At 37.5% G+C, this 20,758-nt stretch overlaps 2 protein-coding genes across 2 annotated transcripts in view; one reads left to right on the top strand and one right to left on the bottom strand.

Annotated features, from left to right (window-relative positions):
• Positions 1-287: 287 nt before the first annotated feature.
• Positions 288-5,064, bottom strand: si:ch211-207l14.1 (uncharacterized). The gene is made up of 4 exons (XM_057829630.1): positions 4,652-5,064; positions 4,223-4,453; positions 992-1,090; positions 288-842 (listed from the first exon to the last, which is right to left on the bottom strand). Exons 1-4 carry the CDS (start codon positions 4,919-4,921, stop codon positions 732-734), a joined length of 711 nt encoding a protein of 236 aa, XP_057685613.1. The 5' UTR covers positions 4,922-5,064; the 3' UTR covers positions 288-731.
• Positions 5,065-9,583: 4,519 nt separating this feature from the next.
• LOC130911926 (oocyte zinc finger protein XlCOF6-like) overlaps positions 9,584-20,758 on the top strand; it is a 25,592-nt gene continuing 14,417 nt past the window's right edge. Inside the window, exons 1-11 of the mRNA XM_057829606.1 lie at positions 9,584-9,707; positions 10,863-11,065; positions 11,213-11,287; positions 11,588-11,680; positions 11,764-11,862; positions 14,413-14,539; positions 14,608-14,887; positions 14,954-15,095; positions 17,102-17,624; positions 18,971-19,426; positions 19,539-19,726. Of these exons, the coding sequence (XP_057685589.1) occupies positions 9,704-9,707; positions 10,863-11,065; positions 11,213-11,287; positions 11,588-11,680; positions 11,764-11,862; positions 14,413-14,539; positions 14,608-14,887; positions 14,954-15,095; positions 17,102-17,624; positions 18,971-19,426; positions 19,539-19,726 (2,190 nt within the window). The 5' untranslated portion in view covers positions 9,584-9,703. The remainder of the gene's footprint in view (positions 9,708-10,862; positions 11,066-11,212; positions 11,288-11,587; positions 11,681-11,763; positions 11,863-14,412; positions 14,540-14,607; positions 14,888-14,953; positions 15,096-17,101; positions 17,625-18,970; positions 19,427-19,538; positions 19,727-20,758) is intronic.

Here is a 20,758-nt window from a genome sequence, read left to right as displayed (position 1 = left end):
GACTCCTTCATTACTCATGAATGAGTGTGGCAGTGTGTTGAGCAGTGGAAGGAGAGGGTTGAGGAGGACTGTTTCCACTTTCATCTCAGTGTTTTTATTTTAAAGTCATGTTTAAAGGGAGCATCTTAGACAGGGTTGGCAACAGTCCCAGATTGCGCGGGGCATCCTGGAATATAGGAAGTTCCGATTGGTACCACCGCCGTGGTACCAATCGGAACTTCCTATATACCAGGTTGTCCCACGCAATCCGGGACTGTTGGTAGCCCTAATCTTAAGGGACCCTGAGAGGCACACATATCAACCGTTATTAAATTGTGCTATACTGAAATATTTGCATTGAAAAAAATTGTTAAACCAGCTTGTTTATTTAAAAAATGTACAAACAGTATTTTGCGATTAACCAACAGAGCAAAAAAAAAAATGAAACGATGCCACTCAATTTATGTTACAAGCGGTCACTGTTAAGAATATTCATTTTCTGTACCACTTATCCTCACATCTAAAACAAATCTTATTGACAAGAAGGGGTACATAATTGAAAATAAAACAATAGTTACTATCAATTTAACCTGCCAGGGCCCAAAACAGTCTTGATTGCTTCGTCTTCTTTTTTTTATTTATTTATTTATTTATTTTTTATCAAGTCTTGCCCTAAATATGATGAAAGTTGGGAAAGTTGGGTTGCATTCTTTATTTCTTCCTAGTGGAAAGTCATTGAGTGTGGATGTGTCTCAAGGAACTATCACTCTGGTAGAGCTCCAGTAAGCGGCCTGTTGTGGTGTGAGCACTTGGACGTGACATGTAGGACACGACTGCTTCCTCCATAACCATTCCTCGATACACTAAAACAACAGCAAAGTACATTTAACCTCGCACTATTGAAAAACCTGTATGATGTCAAGCAACAACAGGACAATTACATTTATTTATTTTTTTGTGAGTTTATGTTTGCTTTCAGAATTGGAATTTAATGACTTAATTTGGCAATTACCTCTCGGTGGAAGGTGTGCGTACACTGCAGCTCTCGGATTCCACCAGATCCTTGTTTCAGGTCGTTGTGGCAAATCAGACACATGCTGTATGCATCGCTCTGCAGTACACACAAGCGGATTTCTCGTATTGCACACTTTGTTTGGTTACAATTGAATGTCAATGTTTGAATTAAAGTCAAAGTTTCTCATTTCATTATGAGTCACACATTCTTTCTAAATTTCAACAAATATGACATTTTTTTCGGGGGGGGGGGGGGGGGGGGGGCAGGGGCTACCTTTAACTGATTTACTATCATTTTCATTGATGGACGAACCACATCTACGGTGGCCGAGAGGTGACATGCGAAATGCAAAGTCCAAACATTTTGCAAAAAGAAAAAAACCACGAACCAAAATTTGAAACGCTTTCTAAAGAAAAAAGCACAAATGCAAACTGCCACAACATGATCCCCAATTGCAAAAGTCCGACTGCAAATTGGCAAAAGCACGAACCCCAATTGCCACAACGCGAATGCAAATAGCCACAACACAACAGCAAATAGCCCCAGCACAACAACAAGAAGCCACAGCGCGACTCCAACAGTTAGACCCGGAAGTAGACTACATTTCACGGAAGTAGAGATGACGACTACAACTCCCGCCCTCCTCCTGCTACTGCGTAACTGCGGAAACGATTAACACAATTTTAATCGAAATGGTGGGGCTAGCTGACCACAGATTTACCTATAAAAGAATTGGTAACACTTTTCAATAAGAGTACCTTAATTAACATTAGTTAATGCATTTTTAGACAATAGCTAATGTTTAAGTAACATTACAATAATTAATAGAATTGCTTATCTAACATTTATTAATATATTAAATAACATGAGTTAATGCATTAGTTAATGCATAACCAGACTGTAACTAATGGTCCAAATATATATAGTCCTATATAGGGTTAGGGTTTAGGGTTTGTTAACTTAGCATATATAATTTATTTGTTAAGGGACACATGTGCTACACTTTACAGTAAAGGTCCAAAAAGCATTCAGTAATGGTTACTATAGGTTACGTAATACTTATGAGGTACGTTCACGTGAAATAATACCATACTTAAGGTCAGGTTAGCAGCACACAAGGATTTACAGAGCAATGGTTCTCATTTTAGTGTTAAGTAATGTATTATATATATTATATATTATAACCTAACCCTAAGTATGGCATTATTTCACGTGAAAGTACCTCATAAGTATTACTTAACCTTAAATAACCATAACTGAATGTTTTTGGACCCTTATTGTAAAGTGTAGCACACGTACTGTATCCCTTAAATAAGAAATTATAAATGCTTAAGTTCCCCCCTCTTAACCTTTATTAACCATTACTGAATGCTTTTTGGACCCTTATTGTAAAGTGTAGCACATGTGTCCCTTAACTAAGAAATTAATAATTGCCTCTGCTGGCGCTTGGGTGCGACTGATTTAATGGGCTTTAGCATCATGAGCATTGTGTAATTATTGACATCAACAATGGCGAGCTACTTGTTTATTTTTTTATTTTAAATTTTACAAATATTATTAAAACGGAAACATTAAGAGGGGTTTTGATATAAAATATCTATAACTTGTGCTAACATTTATCTTTTAAGAACTACAAGTCTTTCTATCCATGGATCACTTTAAGAGAATGTTAATAATGCTAATGCCATCTTGTTGATTTATTGTTATAATAAACAAATACAGTACTTATGTACAGTATGTTGAATGTATATATCCGTCTTATCTTTCCATTCCAACAATAATTTACTGAAAAATATGGCATATTTTAGAGATGGTTTGAATTGCGATTAATTACGATTAATTTTTAAGCTGTGATTAACTCGATTAAAAATTTTAATCATTTGACAGGCCTACTTAAAATGCATTAACTAATGCATTAACTCCTGTTAATTAATATATTAATAAATGTTAGATAAGGGACTAAATGAATTATTGTCATGTTACTTAAACATGAGTTATTGTCTAAAAATGCATTAACTAATGTTAATTAAGGGACCCTTATTGTAAAGTGTTGCCAAAGAATTATAGATATCTTTAAAATGACAGCAGCACAAACAAAACTTTTACAGCACAAACGATTGACATCATTTTTAGATAAATTTGCATCTGATGGGGGTGGGTGGGGTGACTTTGTGAAGGCCCGTAGAGATGGTCACCAAGCACATATAGCAATATTCAAAGTGTAAATGTGTGAGCGAATTTCAGTAACTTATATTTTCCAGCTCTGCACGTGTGTGAAAATGATGAGTCATGGTCACGTGGTAGCAGGAGGAGGGCGGGAGTTATAGTCCTCATGTCTACTTCCGTAAAATGTAGTCTACTTACGGGTCTTCCTCTTGGAGTCGCGCTGTGGCTTCTTGCTGTTGTGCTGTGGCTATTTGCTGTCGTGTTGTGGCTTTTTGCTGTTATGCTGTGGCTATTTGCTTCCGTGTTGTGGCCATCTGCTGTCGTGTTGTGGCTTCTTACTGTTGTACTGTGACTATTTCCTGTGCTGTCATGTTGTGGCTATTTGCCTTCGCGTTGTGGCAGTTGGGGTTCGTGCTTTTGCAAATTTGCAATCGTGCTTTTGCAATTGGGGGATCATGTTGTGGCAGTTTGCATTTGTTAGTTTTTCTTTTGCAAAGCTTTTGAAATTGAGGTTCGAGGTTTTTTCTTTTTGCATAGTGTTTGGACTTCGCATTTCGCCTGACACCTTTGGGCACCGTACAGATCAGCTCTAGAAATGAACTGTTTTTTACATTGATCACACAGTAACTTTGGCATATTACCAAAACTCAAATTGAGGGAAAAGCTTAATAGCATTCCTACTGTTATAACTGCTTAAATGTTATTCAAAATTCTATTATTGGCTGCCATTGTAACAGACGTCCAGTCCATTCGAACTGGAATGTCTATTACCATCATTGGCAGTCAGTATGATGATTTTAGAATAACATTAAAACAGTTGTAATAGGATGTCTGAGAGTGACAAACTAATTTAAATTCATAGCAGAAGAGCAAAACACCCACATAAATGGACATCTATCATGATCAACGGCCCTAAACCTGAAAGAGATAATATCGATGTTCAATATTATAATATATTTTTTAAAATTACTTATAATCAATCATAAAAAGTCTACACACCCTTGTTCAAATGCTAAACAGGTGAGTCTCATACTAACAGTAATAGCCATGGTTGTCACCCACCAGAGACATAACGTTGCGCCTCCTGAACTGAGTCTTTTTCTCAGGTGTAACGGCCTCCGGGATTGTAGGAATGAGAGAGGGTCTGCGCTCAGTGGCGGGAGGACACGCGGCACCCTCCTGCTGCGATGGCAGCAGGCGACGAGAAGAGGAACGTCGCAGTAGAGTCTTGGCGGTCACGGGAGCTCGGGTAGAGGAATGGAGACGAGCCAGCTGCATGCTCGAAAGAGTCGACTAGACACATCATCAATCAGTATAATGTTAACTCATTGGCTGTCATTGATGGCGATAGACATCCAGTCTGTTTTAACTGTTAAAAATACAGTAGATAGTTCAAAATGGATTAGACGTCTGTGGCCGTCAATGGCAGTCATTGTTACTTGAATTCATAAAGGAACCCCCTACATATTCAGTCACTCTTAGGTATGTTACCAGACACGGCAGCGACGATCTGCGCTTGGTTTGAAGTCGTGCTGCAGACTCTAAGCTGGTTCTACTCTCAGGTCTTCCTTTTTTTCCCTCCTCATCTTGTTCCTCATCCTTTGTTTTCTGATGCTCGCCACCTCTGTACTGCTGCATCCAGGCATTGAAAATCTTGGCATCCTCCTCCTCGTCCCCCTCTTCCTCCTCTTCTTCTCCCTCCTCTGCAATCACAGGGTTCTGGTCTTCTGAAAAGACTTCACCTTCTTCTTCAGAATCCATGAATCAAGTAAGCTTCTTGATCCCTCCGATAAACTAGTATTTAGGTACAAACCAACATGCTGTAAAAGGCCACGTTAGCTGTAACTTTGTTGTTACAAAGTAATGCAGTACCAGTCAGTAATACGACACTGCTACTGCTTCAATCTCTTTGCTTGTGTTGCTCGTGCCAAAAGCCTGATAATCCATTTACGCAAAGATGGATAAAGCTGGTTTAGTGTATCTGTGTCAAAGTAGCCCAAAGGTGAGTAAGAGGAGCAGAACAGGAAAGTTTAGCTTTCTAATTGAACATTTCGGGGTCTGGTTTAGAATAACCCTAATGTTTCGATCAACAACGCCGATGCAGTTCTTGTACAACAGGATAGTGTTGACATGCTCTTGGTGGTGTGGGTGGCTATTTCCCCAGAACCAAAAAGAGCACTGTGGCATTTAGTAAGATTAAAAGAAAAAAAGATTGCAGCATCCAACTCATGCTTACTATGAAAGTGGCTATAATTTATTGCTGGAACTCCCTGACATAAAGGATGCCACAGAGCCAGAATTGGGGGGATAGTACCTCCTAAAACCATTGAAATGCAAGAAAACTGCTTTTGGCACAGTTATTCCTGTAAAACACAACAGGTTTTACACATGCATTAGGCTACTGCATTACACTTACTGTAACAAGGCATACAAGAGAAACTGATTTTCATTCAAAATCCTTTTTTTTTTTTTTTTTTTTAATGATTTGCAAAATAACAGTAAACAAAATCACCGGTAACCCCAGCCTCGATCTCCTAATTTTGATTTTCCCTCATATAGTCACATTTAAATTCAAACCCTCAATTTAAATTACTTAAGAACATAGGATGTACATTAAATATGAAGATAACCTAAGCATTGACTTTTTTTTTTTAAATAATAAAAATATAAGTAAAATACATTAACAAAAATAAGTAAAAATTACTCACATTATGCACAGTAAAAAGGAATATATTTTGAAGATAACGCAAACATACGGTACTTTTTTAAATTATAGGGAAATAAATCAGTAGCCTAACATAAAGGAACAAAAATGAGTCGAAAGTGCACATTAACCAGCTTAGATCTGAGCATGCTGCTGAAAGATACACGTTCGCGTCTCTAAACACATAAATACACTGAATTTAGTTGCTATTGCCACTTCTGAGAGATGATTGGACGAAACTTTACCCGTCAAAATCAAATCATGAGGTTTAGCACACCCTCTTTGCTATTTTTGGCTCTTTGAAAATGGCTGAGACAAACCGCAACTTCAAAAATGTAAGTGCTTTTTTCTTATCAAAAACACATTAACTTTAAAAATAACCAATAAGAGCATGAAATATCCCCAATAAAAATTGCACTTTGGTATGGGGTTTGAGTAGAGTAAAAAATATCAGTGAAGATTTTTTTTTTTTTTTTTACCCAGCAGAAAAAAATGCGGGTCTGAAGGGGTTAACATTAGAGATGTTCTGAACAACCCCATCAGAACAAATAAAATAAGCGTCTTTAACTCTTTCCTTTCTATTAAAGATCTGATCAATTTTTTGTTGCATACCCCCTTTTTTTAATGCAATAATTCAACAAGCTTGTAGTTTTTATCTTTTTTTGTTGTTACAGAAAACGTGCATTTGAACCAATCAGAACTAACTATCCATGCTGATCATATGTCAGTATGTCAGCCAATTGAACGGACAACTGAGTCCAGGGTGGTTTGCTGCGTGCATGCGTACATAGACGCAACTCGTCAGTCTGATACACTGATGAGATTTACAGAAACGCTGGGAAGAATATGTAAGTTTCTCAATCTCATATGTTAATTTTATTCTTGTATATTTTTGTGTTTGTATTAAAAATACATTGCTGATAATGATTGTTTTTCCCATGTGTTTATATCACTCAAATATGCACCTAATTAATTCAGGTTTGAGTAAAATTATATTAACTCTGAGTTGTTGTTGTTGTTTTTTTTTTTTTTTTTAACAATTTAGGTGTGTTCAAAGTCCCCTCAGCAATAACATATTCGCAAATGATCACTAAATATAATGTGGAAATACAAATGAAATTGACACAATCACAAAAATACAATCCAGTTAGTATAAATTATATCATTTTGAACACACTTTTCTCCCTAGATTAAGTCAAACCTTTTATCTCCCAAACTCTTATGTTGTATTCTGTTTTCATCATGGCAAAATACATAGATGAGTGTGATTTCGTGTTGTCATTGTTCCGTCAGCTCATTGGTCAAAAAGCAGGAGAGGCGGGGGAATGCGTTTCCCTGCATTTTCTTGTAAAGCATCATACCAGTATTCATTCATTCTACAAAAAAAGCAGTGGTGAAAGTGGCTAGAAATTCTTTCCCTTGGCTCCAGCGCCCCCGTGATCTTCGTGAGCTTAAGCGGCTCAGAAATTGAATTAATGAATTAATAGGTTTCATACATGCATTAGGCTGCTGCATTAGCCTGGAACAAGGCATAAATGAGAAACAGATTTCCATTCAAAAAAGTATTTTTTCACTGATTTACAAAATTCCATCAAATTTTTATATTTCCTCAAATTTAAAAGCAAAACCTCTATTTTAACTATTAAAAAACATAGGATATACTTTAAAATTGAAGATAATATACTGTAAACACTGGATTTTTAAAAAAATAATAAAGATATAAGTAAAATACATTAAAAAAAAAAAAGTGCAAATGACTTATGTTATGCACAGTGAAATGGAATATATTTTGAAGACAAAGCAAACAGACTTTTTTTTTATCATAAGGAAATAAATAAGTAGCCTGACATAAATGAACAAAAATAAGTGCACATTAACATGGAAGGTGTTCTGAACCACCCAAAAAATAAAAAATAAAATAATACAAAACAAACTTAATCAACTCTTTCCTTTCTTTTAAATATCTGATCAATTTTCCGTTGCATTGCACCTTTAATTCAATAAGTTTTTTTGTTGTTGTAAGCGGCACAGGCCAAAGTCAATTGGCCAGAATGCAGTCGTTAATAAATTATTTATTATTTCTGCGCGGCCCGGTACCAAATGCGCCACGGACCGGTCCGCAGCCCGGTCGTTGGGGACCCCTGTTGTAGAGGATAGATCTTAAACCCGAACCCAACCTGATCCGACCCGAATTTCGGGCCGGGTCAGGCCCAAAATGTCAATTATTTTCGTTTGGGTCGGGACGGACTTCTCTCTCGCTAACTTTTTTTTTTTTTTTTTAAATAAATATATGTTTATATATTGTATACTAAAACGATGTATGGATGTTAAACTAAGGAATATAAAAAAGGAAAGTGGGGCATAGAAAGACTTCAAATTGATTGTTGAAGATGCAGAAACCTGTGTCGGCTTCGCTGAATGTAAACGAATGTGACGCTTTGCTCTCATACGAGAAATATATTTAACAAACTTTCCAGAGTTATTTCGTTGTCTAAATGCATTTATAATGATCATAAAAATATAGAGACTATTTAAACATTGAGAAAACTTGTGTTTTTTCTGCCAACTCGAAGAGATTAAAATAAATGTCAAATCCACTATCCGCCTGATAGAATAGACACACAAATATAAAAGATATAGATGTTTGTTGTTTAACTGGGAGAATTCATTACAAAAGACAGGCTTTAATTTGTTATCTTTATGGACAGGCATCGTCACAAATTTGATCATACAAAACGCAACCACGCATCGCATCCCCATTTCCTCCTTCTTCTGAGTCCTAACAAATAAAACATAAAATTTCGGGGTATTTTTTCGGGTTCGGGCCTGTAAATCAAGTTAATTGATCGGGCCGGGTCGGGCTGGATTTTCTAGGCCCGATCTAACCCCTATTTGTCGGATACAGAGAGACGCTGGGAACAACTACGGAGAGTAAATAAATGAATAATAAATATCGGTTGGAAACGGATGAGCTACACAAGCTCTTTATTATGCTTGTTGTTAACACTTGTGTATGTAAATCTGACGTTAGTAGATTGTTCTTATTGGATATGCATGTGTGGCAGCGTGGCAGGGTTTTTTTCAAACATGGGTTTTTGACAGTTGCCATCATATTTTTGGGATCAAAGCACCGAATGCCGGAACGGCGTTCCGTCTGAAAAGTTAATCCCGGTACGCCATTCCGCCTCGTTCCGGCTCACTTTCACCCCTGCAAAAATAAGGCGCTATTTTCGAATTTCATGATAATACGGGACAAAGTGTATCCCTTGTAAGCTCAATACGGGACACTTACTTTTGTTTCTGTATACAGGACGATTCCGTTTTTCAAGGGACGGTTGGCAACTCTAGACTGACCACTGTCCCTGAAAGAGTGAAATGTATTAACGCAAAACGGGACTCACGATTCTAAATACATAGCAGAATGAACTGTGTATACGCTGAACTATAGCTTATGCTATTTTTTTATGGGTAAGCATGCTGATATGTTGGAACACCTGACGCAGGACTAGGCGTTTGAATGATGGACTGTCCTGCATAAATCAGGGCAGTGAACGATCTTTTTTTTTTTTCAACTTGGCAGCTAATTTGTTTATTTAAAAAGTAGACAATGGATCAGTTGGCTGGAGAAATACTATATTGTTTAAGAAAAAAAAGACCAACTTTGCAAGGTAGAAACGTAAATAATACAAATACGGGGTGAACCCGGATGTGTATCCTAACCAGACCCTGCAACTTCCGCTGGAATGGCAGTGAAATCCGACGTTGGGCTTTAAAAACAGCCACCTAACGTATCAGTGTTAATATTCACTTGGAATTCCAGTCTGTGACTTTGAGGCATAATGGGTTCGTGTCCACGCATTTTGTTTTTTTGTCGGTTTATGTGAGAAGTCATTTTTCGGACTAAGTAGCTAGCAAGCTAGCTAATTGTGTGGTTGCTTGTGACTCGAGCAGTTCATAAAACACAACATTTCACGTTTGATGATTCTAACAATCTTTTTGGCTTATATACGGACTGTCAGTAGTATGTTTGTGAACAATTTAATAACACATTTGGTAGAAAATTGCCTCTTTTGATTTACACTTCATCCCATCCATTGCTGGAAGTTACAATTTTGCAATTATTCAATACTGATGCATCGCCTCTTGTTTATTGTTTGCCCAATTTAGTACTGTTTGTCTATTTTAATTTTGAAAACTAGAATAAAAAATATTTTTCCAAATGTCTCGAATCTCCCTTAAACCAATCTGGGCTATGTTAAGTACATAGGCCTACCTGTATATGTGGATAAAATTCAAAGAACATTTGATACAAGACCAGCGTTCATCTCTTTCCAAACATAGATAACCTTCTTAAGCTATCAATATAAAGCTTACTATAAAAAAAAAAAAAAAAAACAACAGACAATATGGATATGTTGTTAAAAGAACAGTATGAATAAGTATTTGTTCTTTATAAAATTAATGATGTTATTAAAATGTAATAATTAATGTTTACCTTTGCAATGGACTTACATTTTGAGCTGTAATACTGGTGGGAGAATAACATAATAACAACAAGCTTACTATTCCAGCGGCAGGTTTAAAAAAAAAAAAAAAAAAGTGACTCAATGAATTTGTATCATGTTTGTTAGCATCACTGTAAATATATATGATTCAAACTATTAAAATTACTTGAAAGAATATCCTAGTCACATTGGTGTTTTTACAGAAATTTGAGAATTCTGCCAACCTGTTTCTTTTTCACTGGCCCAAATATTTCTCTTTTGACTGTTGTGCGTCAATTGCCAATTTCAAGAAATGTATGAAATTTGGGGTTTATATGAACATTTCAAAGCTGTGTAAACTCGGAACTAAAATTAGTCATTATGAAGTCTTTGAATTAGTGTATACTGGTACGGGAAATACTAACAACACAAGCACGGAACACAACAGTTCGATCGGCATTTAGGCTGCATGATTAAGGTTCATTTAATATTAATTGTATTGGTTCTCTCACAGCTTCCTCACTCCCCTTGTCCTCGCTGCGTCTGCTCGTCCCCCCTCTTCGTCTGCTGATGGGGGCCATGTGGGAAGTGGCACGGCAGCAGAATGTCAAGCATTATGGGATTCTGGAAGATTTTGTGTGTCTGATGACCGAGGAAGTTCCCCAGTTGCTGACAGATAAGCAGAGAAGCCTGCTGCTGCTTGCACTGAGAGTCAAGGTTTGAGTCTTATCATTGCAGTTTTATTAACAGTGCAATTTTTAAAAAAAAAAATCTTGGCATGTTTAAAGCACATATGTGTTTGTATCTATAAATAATTTTGAAATTAAAATAATTAAAAGCATGAAGTTTATTTTTTTAACACAGGTAAGCCTTTATGATGCTGACACACAGATTGACCAGAAACTCTACCAGGACAGTACTGATGCCAACTCATCACCGGTGAGATTTACATTCCTGTCATTTTGTTCAGATTTATTTATCATTTGCACTAATCACATGCACTATAAAAACACTTTAGAACACTAATTCCAGGGGAAGGTCAGTGGGGTTGTAAGGATTGATTTGCAAGACTTCCATGCAGTACAAACTGATGAAGTGTCAAGAAAGTGTAAAAAGTTGAAAAACCAAACAGTGTATACGTCACATCATTATAGTACTTTGTACATACATGTAAATGTCATGGATGTCAGGTTGACATAATCATGCAAAATGTTTCTTGATTATTTTTCAATTTTGCAGCTCAAGACAGGATCAGGGATTGCCGACTGTGATTCAATTCTAGCTACTCTCACCGATAAAGCCAGTCCAGTTGATAAACAGTGCCTCCTGCAGGTCAGAGTGGCGTCACTAAGAAGATGGAGAAGCGTTGATGAGGTCTGTCCTTAACAAGCTCTTTTTTTGCTATGTTGTTTAAGAATGTGTTCAACCAGACGTTTGATGAGGCTCTCCAAAATCTCCTCTCTGACTTCCTGGCTAGGCTCGAACAGCTTTTTCCTGTCCCTGACTTCAAACAGGTACTCTCCGATTTCTGGAACGGACAGAAAATGTATTGCTGAGACAGGAACGTAGATGCAGGATTACAGGGTCATGACATGACGTTACTTTCTGCTAGAAAACGTAATTTTTAAAAAGTTTTAAATGCTTCGTATCGATCAATCAATGTGAAGAGATGAATGAAAATTTTGTTTACCCTTTTTAGTGCATTTAACTCATTGGCTACCGTTGACGGCTGTAGATTTCCAATCGATTTAGACTGGGAGGGCTGACAGCGAGTGATCGCTGCACTGAAACATGGCTATTCATTGCCAGTCCTCGCAGTTTAAAACAATTGGACATCTATCGTCGTCAATGGCAGGCACTCAGTTAAATTCAATGAAATTATCATAACCAGAGTGTATTTCCCTTTTTATTAATTTCAATTTGATGAATTTTGAATCAATTGACATTATTTATTTTATGTATTCATATAAAAACTGAGCAATAATGATTAATACTTAAAAATCATATCATCTCACTGGGGCCTTGTGCCACACTTTTCATGTACATGACCCAAAAAGTAACGTCCAGGTCCTTATGATCAGTTTTTTGTAAACTACCTAAAGTAGTCACTTGCCCTATAAAATGGTTAAAATTGGGGAATTTCTTTTGTATAATTGGTAATATGTTGAGAAGAGTTTGGAGTTTTGAGAACGTGAAAAATAGTTCCAAATATGATCCTAATTAGCTGAACAGTTTAGTTAAAAGTGATTGGACTGGTCAAGATATGTACAGGCATGTAAATTTCTCACCTTTCGATGAAATTCGCTGTTGTGGAAGTCAAAAAGGGTGACCTACGTGAATTGTGTAGATCCGAGGAGAAAATTTTTAAGGGAGGAGGAGGGGTCGGGAGATTTTTTTAAATGTCGGACGCTTGTTATGCAAGCGGGGAAAGCAGCATAAAGCCAAAAAAGCGCACTGGAGTTGCCAAAACATTGACTTATTTTAACGAAACAAAGTCTCTTCAATGCCAAGCTTGGCTGCACGTCAGCCGTGAATGAACATCTAAAGCGCCGTCACCCAGTTGTAATTTTGGAAGACGACAACAGACAATTACAAGCTGGCAGATAGTAAGTCCATCTAACTAACTAACTAACTAACTAACTAACTAACTAACTAACTAACTAACTAACTAACTAACTAACTAACTAACTAACTAACTAACTAACTAACTAACTAACGACATGTTTTATTGAAGTTGCTAAGCCTGTCGCGATATGCCATGAATTCATTTATCGCACAGTAAATGAAAACGAGGGCGGTAATTTTCATGGCAGAGTTTTATCGCCGCGCGCATACGTGCGTACATGCATACATACATTTGTGCGTGCGTGCGTGCTGATGGCATACGAGACTCCAGTTCCTTTCAGACGTTTATTGGTCATCAACACACTGTAGAATTTAAGTTCAGACATACAAAATAAGGAAACACATCTATATTAAACACTGTAAAAGTTAGCATTGCTACATTGAGGCTAATGGCAAAAAAGACACCCTACTTCAGCGTGCTATAAAACATTGGGAGTCATCTCCAAAACGCAATCTTGCGGTTAAACGGTGACACTTCAAACATGAAAAATCACTGGTTAACAGCATTTGCAAATGAAAAAAATGAGTGAAAAAAAAAAGATTCCTGACACCACATGCAATGATAAAAAGAGCAAATATAAAGCTTACGTTTAGCCAGCCTACTTCCGGTGAGCATTTCGAAATAAAACCACGTCATGTTCGTCATATAGATAAAGATTTCTGGAGTTAATCCCACATACTTCAGAATTCAGATTCTACACTAAAAATAGCTTTAAAATGACACCCTCGATGACAAATCTGATTGGCAATGAATAATTATTTTTACTATTATATATAGTAGTATACTATAATACATTATTAATGCTAGATATTTATTTTAAGAATAGTTTTGAATCATGTTGGAAAGGCGAAGTCACTGTTCTGAATCTGTTTACATTCCATCCTTTTGCACTAGTTAATGCTATCAGGATTTGACCTCATTTTTTATTGTTGTTATTTATGTGTTTATTTGTACTTTAATAAATTAAGTGTTCCAAAATGTTTTTGTGAATTAATAATTGTCATCAAAAATGTCACTGCTAAATTAGTAAAAAGGGAAAAAAATATTAGATTAGTCAACTAATCGTGAAAATAGTCGGCTGACTAATCGGGAGGAAATTAGTCGTTTGGGACAGCCCTATTTGTACAGTGTACCGGAACATATTTCCTCCACACCCGTCTCACCTTTTTTAAACCTGACCCATTTTAATGCCTGAATGTAGAAAGAGTCCAATTTTACTGGTAAAACCCTGGCCATGAATTTGAGAACTGGACTTTTAGGAGCATGGGAATACAGCAATTTTTGATTTTGATTTTTTTATTTTTTTTTGTAATGGTGTAAGTAAAGCCTAATTTTTAATCTCATAAACTTTGAACATAATTCAGTTGAGAAATTTGAAAGGACAAGTGTGTCAAAAAGATAGGGCGGATACATTATAACAAACCACTTTTTTTTTCAGTCTGCATCATTGCTCAGCGCTTTCCCTGCTGCTGGGCTGGTTGATTGTCTCAGTCTGACTGACAAGGAGGACTTGAAAATGCTACTGACTAATCCGAGTTGTCGCCTGGGTCAAGTCACACCTACGGGTAGAAACGATCTTTTTCTTGTTTGCGTGAGGCCACATTTAGGAAAAACATTCATTTTCCTATTATAGTTGATTGTGACACAGAGAAGATCCTCCACTCTGCCTGGTCCCACCCCCTAGTCAAAAAGCTGACCAATCCTGAGCCCACTCACCTCAGTGCTCAAGTCCAATCAGATTCCGACACGGACATTGAAAATCCCACCCTGCATGTAGACGCGGAGGTAACTGTGATGACGGAATGTGAAAAAGAAGAAACCGAGAAAGGCCAGGTGCCATCCCCGGGTGAACCCAAGTCCAACCGTGGCTCAGCTGTGGAATCCTTCACGCACGTGAACCTAGAGGCAGACAGGTGAGTTCTTGTCCTTTCCAACATCACGCATGTGGCCCTTATTGATTTTGTAACTTTCTCATACAGAGTGACGGACTCTGTTGAAATCCAATCAAAACCTATTTTGGATCAACTGCGCTCTGACCCTGTAAACAGTATTTCCCAAATTCCTCAGCGATTGGCCCACAAATGTCCTCAGTGTGGGAAGTATTTCATCTACCGCTCTCAGGTGCGTGCCATGACTAAGATTAGATCAGGAAAAAGGTGCGACAGCCCTTTAAAAAATCTATAAAAAGTATTAAATTAATATCTGTGTAAATAAGGTCTTAAATTGTCTTATATTTACTGTCTCATGTTTCAGACAGTCAATGGCAGGCTATGAGTTAAATAAGTGCCATAACTTGGTGTGCTTGCATCAAGTTTGTCACTCCTGTATGTATTCTTGCAATGGATGAAATTAAAGATACCGATCGATCGGGTCCGATCACGTCATTTTCAAAGTGTCAGAATCGGCAAAACACTATCGGACATGCCTTTTTTAAATATATATATTTTTTAATTAAATTGTTTTCTAATTGTATTAACGTTACAGACAAAATGTCTTACACTCATCCAGAGTCTTTAGTTTTGGCTTAAAGTAGGGTTATCAAATTTATCGCGTTAACGGCGGTAATAAATTTTTAAAAAATTAATCACGTTAAAGTATTTAACGCAATCAACGCATGTGCTGCACGACCCACTCACGCAATGTTGCGTTCAATCTATAATGGCGCTGTTTTACTTATATATAGAGCTAAAAGGCAGCGTTAAATGAGTAGAGTGAATTTTAGCAGCCTTTAGAGCCTATTTTTAATTGGCTAAAGCCTTCCAATCCTTCTCTCAACAATTAGAAATATCGTGGGAAGCAATGTGGGGAAGAAAGGTAGTAGATGATCTTTTTCTTAACACCCTATGTTATTTCCCAACGCAGAGAAGATATATCAATTGGTGCCACTTTGCACAGTCATGGTTGCACTTCCCATCATGCATTTGGGCAGAACAGTTAAATGGCTACAGTATCATTTACTGAAAGCTCAACAAATACACTAGATGGCAATATTTAGTCACAATATACAAAGTCACATTTATCCTTTAAGAATTACAAGTCTTTGTATGCGTGGATCCCTCTCACAGAAAGAATGTTAATAATGTAAATGCCATCTTGAGGATTTATTGTCATAATAAACAAATACAGTACTTATGTACTGTATGTTGAATGTATATATTCAAGTTTTATTCATTTTTTTCTTAATGCATTGCCAAAATGTATATGATCGGGAAAAATTATCGGGAATTATTGGAATTGAATCGTGAGCAAAAAAAAAAAAGCAATCGGATCGGGAAATATCGGGATCGGCAGATACTCAAACTAAAACGATCAGGATCTGATCGGGAGCAAAAAAACATGATTGGAACAACCCTAGATGAAATGGCAAAAATAATGAGTAGTCCAATTATGACATTTTAACCGATAGAAGGATATTGTCCAACTCTAAAAATCCTATATCGATATATGTGGTCTTAACATATTATTTTTCAATCATTTATTGTTCATATAATTTTTGCACCATGAAAGCAAATGGTCTACTCACGGAGTTCTGCAATTCCTTCCTACGCGGCAAGACGTCTACACAATGCTCACTGCGGAGTGCAGAGTTTTTTATTACCTTTTCTTTGCCTCAAAAATACTTTTTGCATGTATTTCCTGCTCATACTTTTAACCATTGTGTTTTCTTGTGGTAGCTTTAAAGCAGTGTTGATCTGTTAATCACATTAGTCACGTAGCGTATTTTAACTGTCGTTATTTGATGTAACTACATTTATGTATTAAGGCATTTTTAGTACATTCTGCCTGTATGCATCTAAACAAAACAAGTTGAAAGCGCACGGTAGTACTTTGGGTGTCAAATTAGCCTCATTTAGACGTTTTGCCGATGTAGGACATTTTGACAGAACAACGAAACAAATCCCGTGCATCTATGTTTAGAGACATCTAATGGTCAATAAGCATAACTGCTGTGCTAAGCCGTGACCAGCCCTTGTAAAAATGCAGAAGGCTTCTACATTCACTTTAAAGGCAACATGCATATTGGCTCAAAACCGCTAATAAAAAAAACAATGTAGATATTATCTGATATCATTTTAAAATGCTTTTATCAGTCAGGACAACTCTACTAATGAGCGTTATGTCTACAGGTAATTCGTCACCTGCGCACAGCTAAGTCTTGCGGCTCCACTTTAGCCACGACTATAAGAGCTCGGCAGGCTGAAACACATGCTGGTGATGAGGAGGAGCTCCCCTCTTCAGAAGCCCAAAACAAACACCGGCACCTAAGCAGAAGCCACCTGTGTTTCCAATGCGACGGTATCTTCGCTACCAAAGGCGAGCTAATGACGCACCAGCGCATCCACCGCGCCTGCCCCGTTTTTCGTTGCGGCCAGTGCGACAAGGAGTTCCGCCACCTGTCCACTTTGACCAATCACAAGCAGACACACTGCAACAGCAGCGGGTTCATCTGCAGCCATTGTGGAAAAGAGTTTGCGTCGGCCAAGGAGCGAGACACCCACCGCCTGCGGCACCGGCCGCTTGATCTGACCTGCGCCGCGTGCTCGCAGACTTTCACTTCGCAGTCACAGCTGCTGCGACATCAACAGACGCATTTGGTGGAGGGTGCCGAGCAGTCCTATCGTTGTCGTTTCTGTGAACAGACCTTCTCAGGTAACATGGGCACAGTTGGCAAATACTGCTAGTGAATGATCGCTGCAAGCCATCCCAGTCAATATGGATTGACAACAGCGCCATCAATGGCACTAAAAGATGACAATTCATAGAGCGTTTTCACATATGAAATTAATTGGATGTGTATTATTATCAACGGCAGGCAATGAGTTAAACCTAAGAAATTTGAAAAAGACCAAAAAAGTGAACTTTAGAGTGTTGTTGCGGGCCATAACCAGAGTGTATTTCTTTATTCATTTTAATTGTATTAACATTGTTTTAGATCACATTTTATTAATTCATAAAAATATATAAAATAATTAGGTCTTTATGGGGCTAAGTTTATTTTTTATTTTATTTACCAAAAATAATTATAATTGACCTATAAAGTGAGCTTCAAAAAAGAGGATTTGGACAATTTTCTGGTCAAAAATGTCTCTTGCTAATATTTTAGTTGCAGAGGGGGGTAGAGTAGCCAAAACATTTACTCAAGTAAGAGTAGCATTACTTCTAAATAATATTACTCAAGTAAAAGTAGTCATCCAAAAATTTACTCAAGTACAAGTAAGTATTTGTTCAAAAGAATACTGAAGTAATGAGTAACATTGTGAGTAACCACTTACAATGTTTGATTTTTTTTTTTTTTTGTTTTTTTTTTTTAAATCATGGCATATTTCCTTTCTCAGCACGACTTCATTGAAATGAACTGTCATTATTATACTGTATTGTAACCTATTACATGACCATATTAGGCCAAAATGATGACACAAAAGTCTTTGAATTCAGACCAGAACAACAATATGAAACCTCACCCGTCCAACGAGCATGAGTGCCCTCTAGTGGAGAAAAAAAACATTGTTAACTCTGATTGGTATAATGGACTCATGTGGTTATTGTTTCGACGTCTCATTGGTGAAACTGAGACGGCCACAGTCGGCATCTCTGGCAACAATAAAGTCAATATGTAAAATAAAGATTAAAAATTAACCGACTTTAGTATAGCCCAAAGTAGTGGAGTTAGAGTAGTGTTTCTTCACAAATCTACTAAAGTAAGAGTAAAAAGTATTGCGTGGTAAAACTATGTGGTACATTTTTCTCAAAAAGTTACTCAATTAAATGTAACTGAGTAAATGTAACACGTTTGTACCCACCTATGATTAGTTGTCAGTCAGTTGATTTAATATGGCTGCCCTAGTTGGCAGTCATAATGGCCCGCCCCAATAAAACCAGAACTACGATGTGGCCTACGAGTTTGACACTCGTGACTTAGTTAGAGCAACAGTCTTTCAAGTGGAGGTTATCTCTACTTGGTGTTGTATGTCATTGTAATACTTATGTCCCTCTAGGTGTGACTCTGCTCCGTATTCACCAGCGCTCCCACACAGCCCGTTCGCACCAGTGCGACAAGTGTGACAAGACGTACGCCTCGCTCACTGGCCTCCAGTCCCACCGAGCCAGTCACAACGGCAACAGTCGCTTCCTTTGCCCCCAATGCGGAAAGTGCTTCAAAACACGCGACGGGCTGGAGTGCCACCTGAGGACGCACAGCGGCGAGCGCCCGTACCGCTGCCCTTACTGTTCCAAAGATTTCACCGCTCTCGCCGGCCTCAACGTGCACGTTCGGCAACACACGGGGGAGCGGCCGTACGTGTGCACGGTTTGCGGCAAAGGCTGGCCGTCCGGAGGCGACCTGCAGAAACACATGAGGGTTCACACAGGCGAGCGTCCGTACACTTGCGAGGAGTGTGGAAAGTCCTTCTCCATCTCCTGCCACCTGAACGAACATCGTCGCATCCACACCGGTATGTTTCACGCCTGAATTACCCACACTGAAGCCTCTTTGTAAATCAGGCTCTAAATTCAATATGTCCCAGATAAAAGCATTGCTGATTTTGTGCAATGCTTTGCACCTAGGCGAGAAGCCCTTTTCCTGTCCCGAATGTGGAAAATGCTTACGGAGGAAGTTCGACCTGAAGAAACACTTGTTGTCTCACAGCAAAAATCGTCCTTATCCCTGTTCATCCTGTCCCAAGAGCTACACTCGCAGGACGCACCTTGCAAGACACTTGTTGACACATGGTTCGACTGGCGGCGAAACGAAGGTAGCTGACCAAGTTTGACAAACCTGTTCTTCAATTTAAAGGCATTGTAATCTTTATTTATTTATTTTTAAATCAAGTGCATCCCAGTAGAAACCATCATCTACGAGAATTAAGAAAAAAAAACAGAATAACTATATTTTCAAGAAGTTGGCAAAATTGCTGGAAGCAGACATTTTTAAATGCCAGAAGTAGTGTTGCACCGATACCATTTATTGGCCCCGATACCGATACCTGGCCGTGCAGTATCGGCCGATACCATACCAATACCACCCCGTTTATATATAAATATATATATATATATATATATATATATATATATATATTAGGGCTGTCAAAATTATTGCGTTAACGGGCGGTAATTAATTTTTTAAATTGATCACGTTAAAATATTTGACACAATTAACGCACAAGCCCCGCTCAGACAGATTTAAATGTCAGTATCGTGAAAGGCCAACTTGTTAATTGTGTTTTATGGAGTTTTTCCGCCCTCTGCTGGCGCTCGGGTGCGACTGCTTTTATTGGCTTCAGCATCCATTACCATTGTGTAAGTAGTTATTGACATCAACAATGGCGGGCTACTAGTTTATTTTTGGATTGAAAATTTTACAAATTTTATTAAAACGAAAACATTAAGAGGGGTTTTAATATAAAATTTCTATAACTATACTATACTATACTATACTAATATTCATCTTTAACAACTACAAGTCTTTCTATCCATGGATCACTTTAACAGAATGTTAATAATGTTATTGCCATCTTGTTGATTTATTGTAAACAAATACAGTACTTGTGTACCGTATGTTGAATGTATATATCCATCTTGTGTCTTATCTTTCCATTCCAACAATAATATACAGAAAAATATGGCATATTTTATAGATGGTTTGAATTGCGATTAATTGCGATTAATTACGATTAATTAATTTTTAAGCTGTAATTAACTCGATTAAAAATTTTAATCGTTTGACAGCCCTAATATATATATATATATATATATATATATATATATATATATATATATATATACCG

This window comes from Corythoichthys intestinalis, chromosome 2 (assembly GCF_030265065.1).
Source record: "Corythoichthys intestinalis isolate RoL2023-P3 chromosome 2, ASM3026506v1, whole genome shotgun sequence".
In the NCBI taxonomy this organism is placed as follows: domain Eukaryota; kingdom Metazoa; phylum Chordata; class Actinopteri; order Syngnathiformes; family Syngnathidae; genus Corythoichthys; species Corythoichthys intestinalis.
Note: the sequence above shows the minus strand (reverse complement) of the source record. Positions and strands in the feature narration are given on the sequence as shown.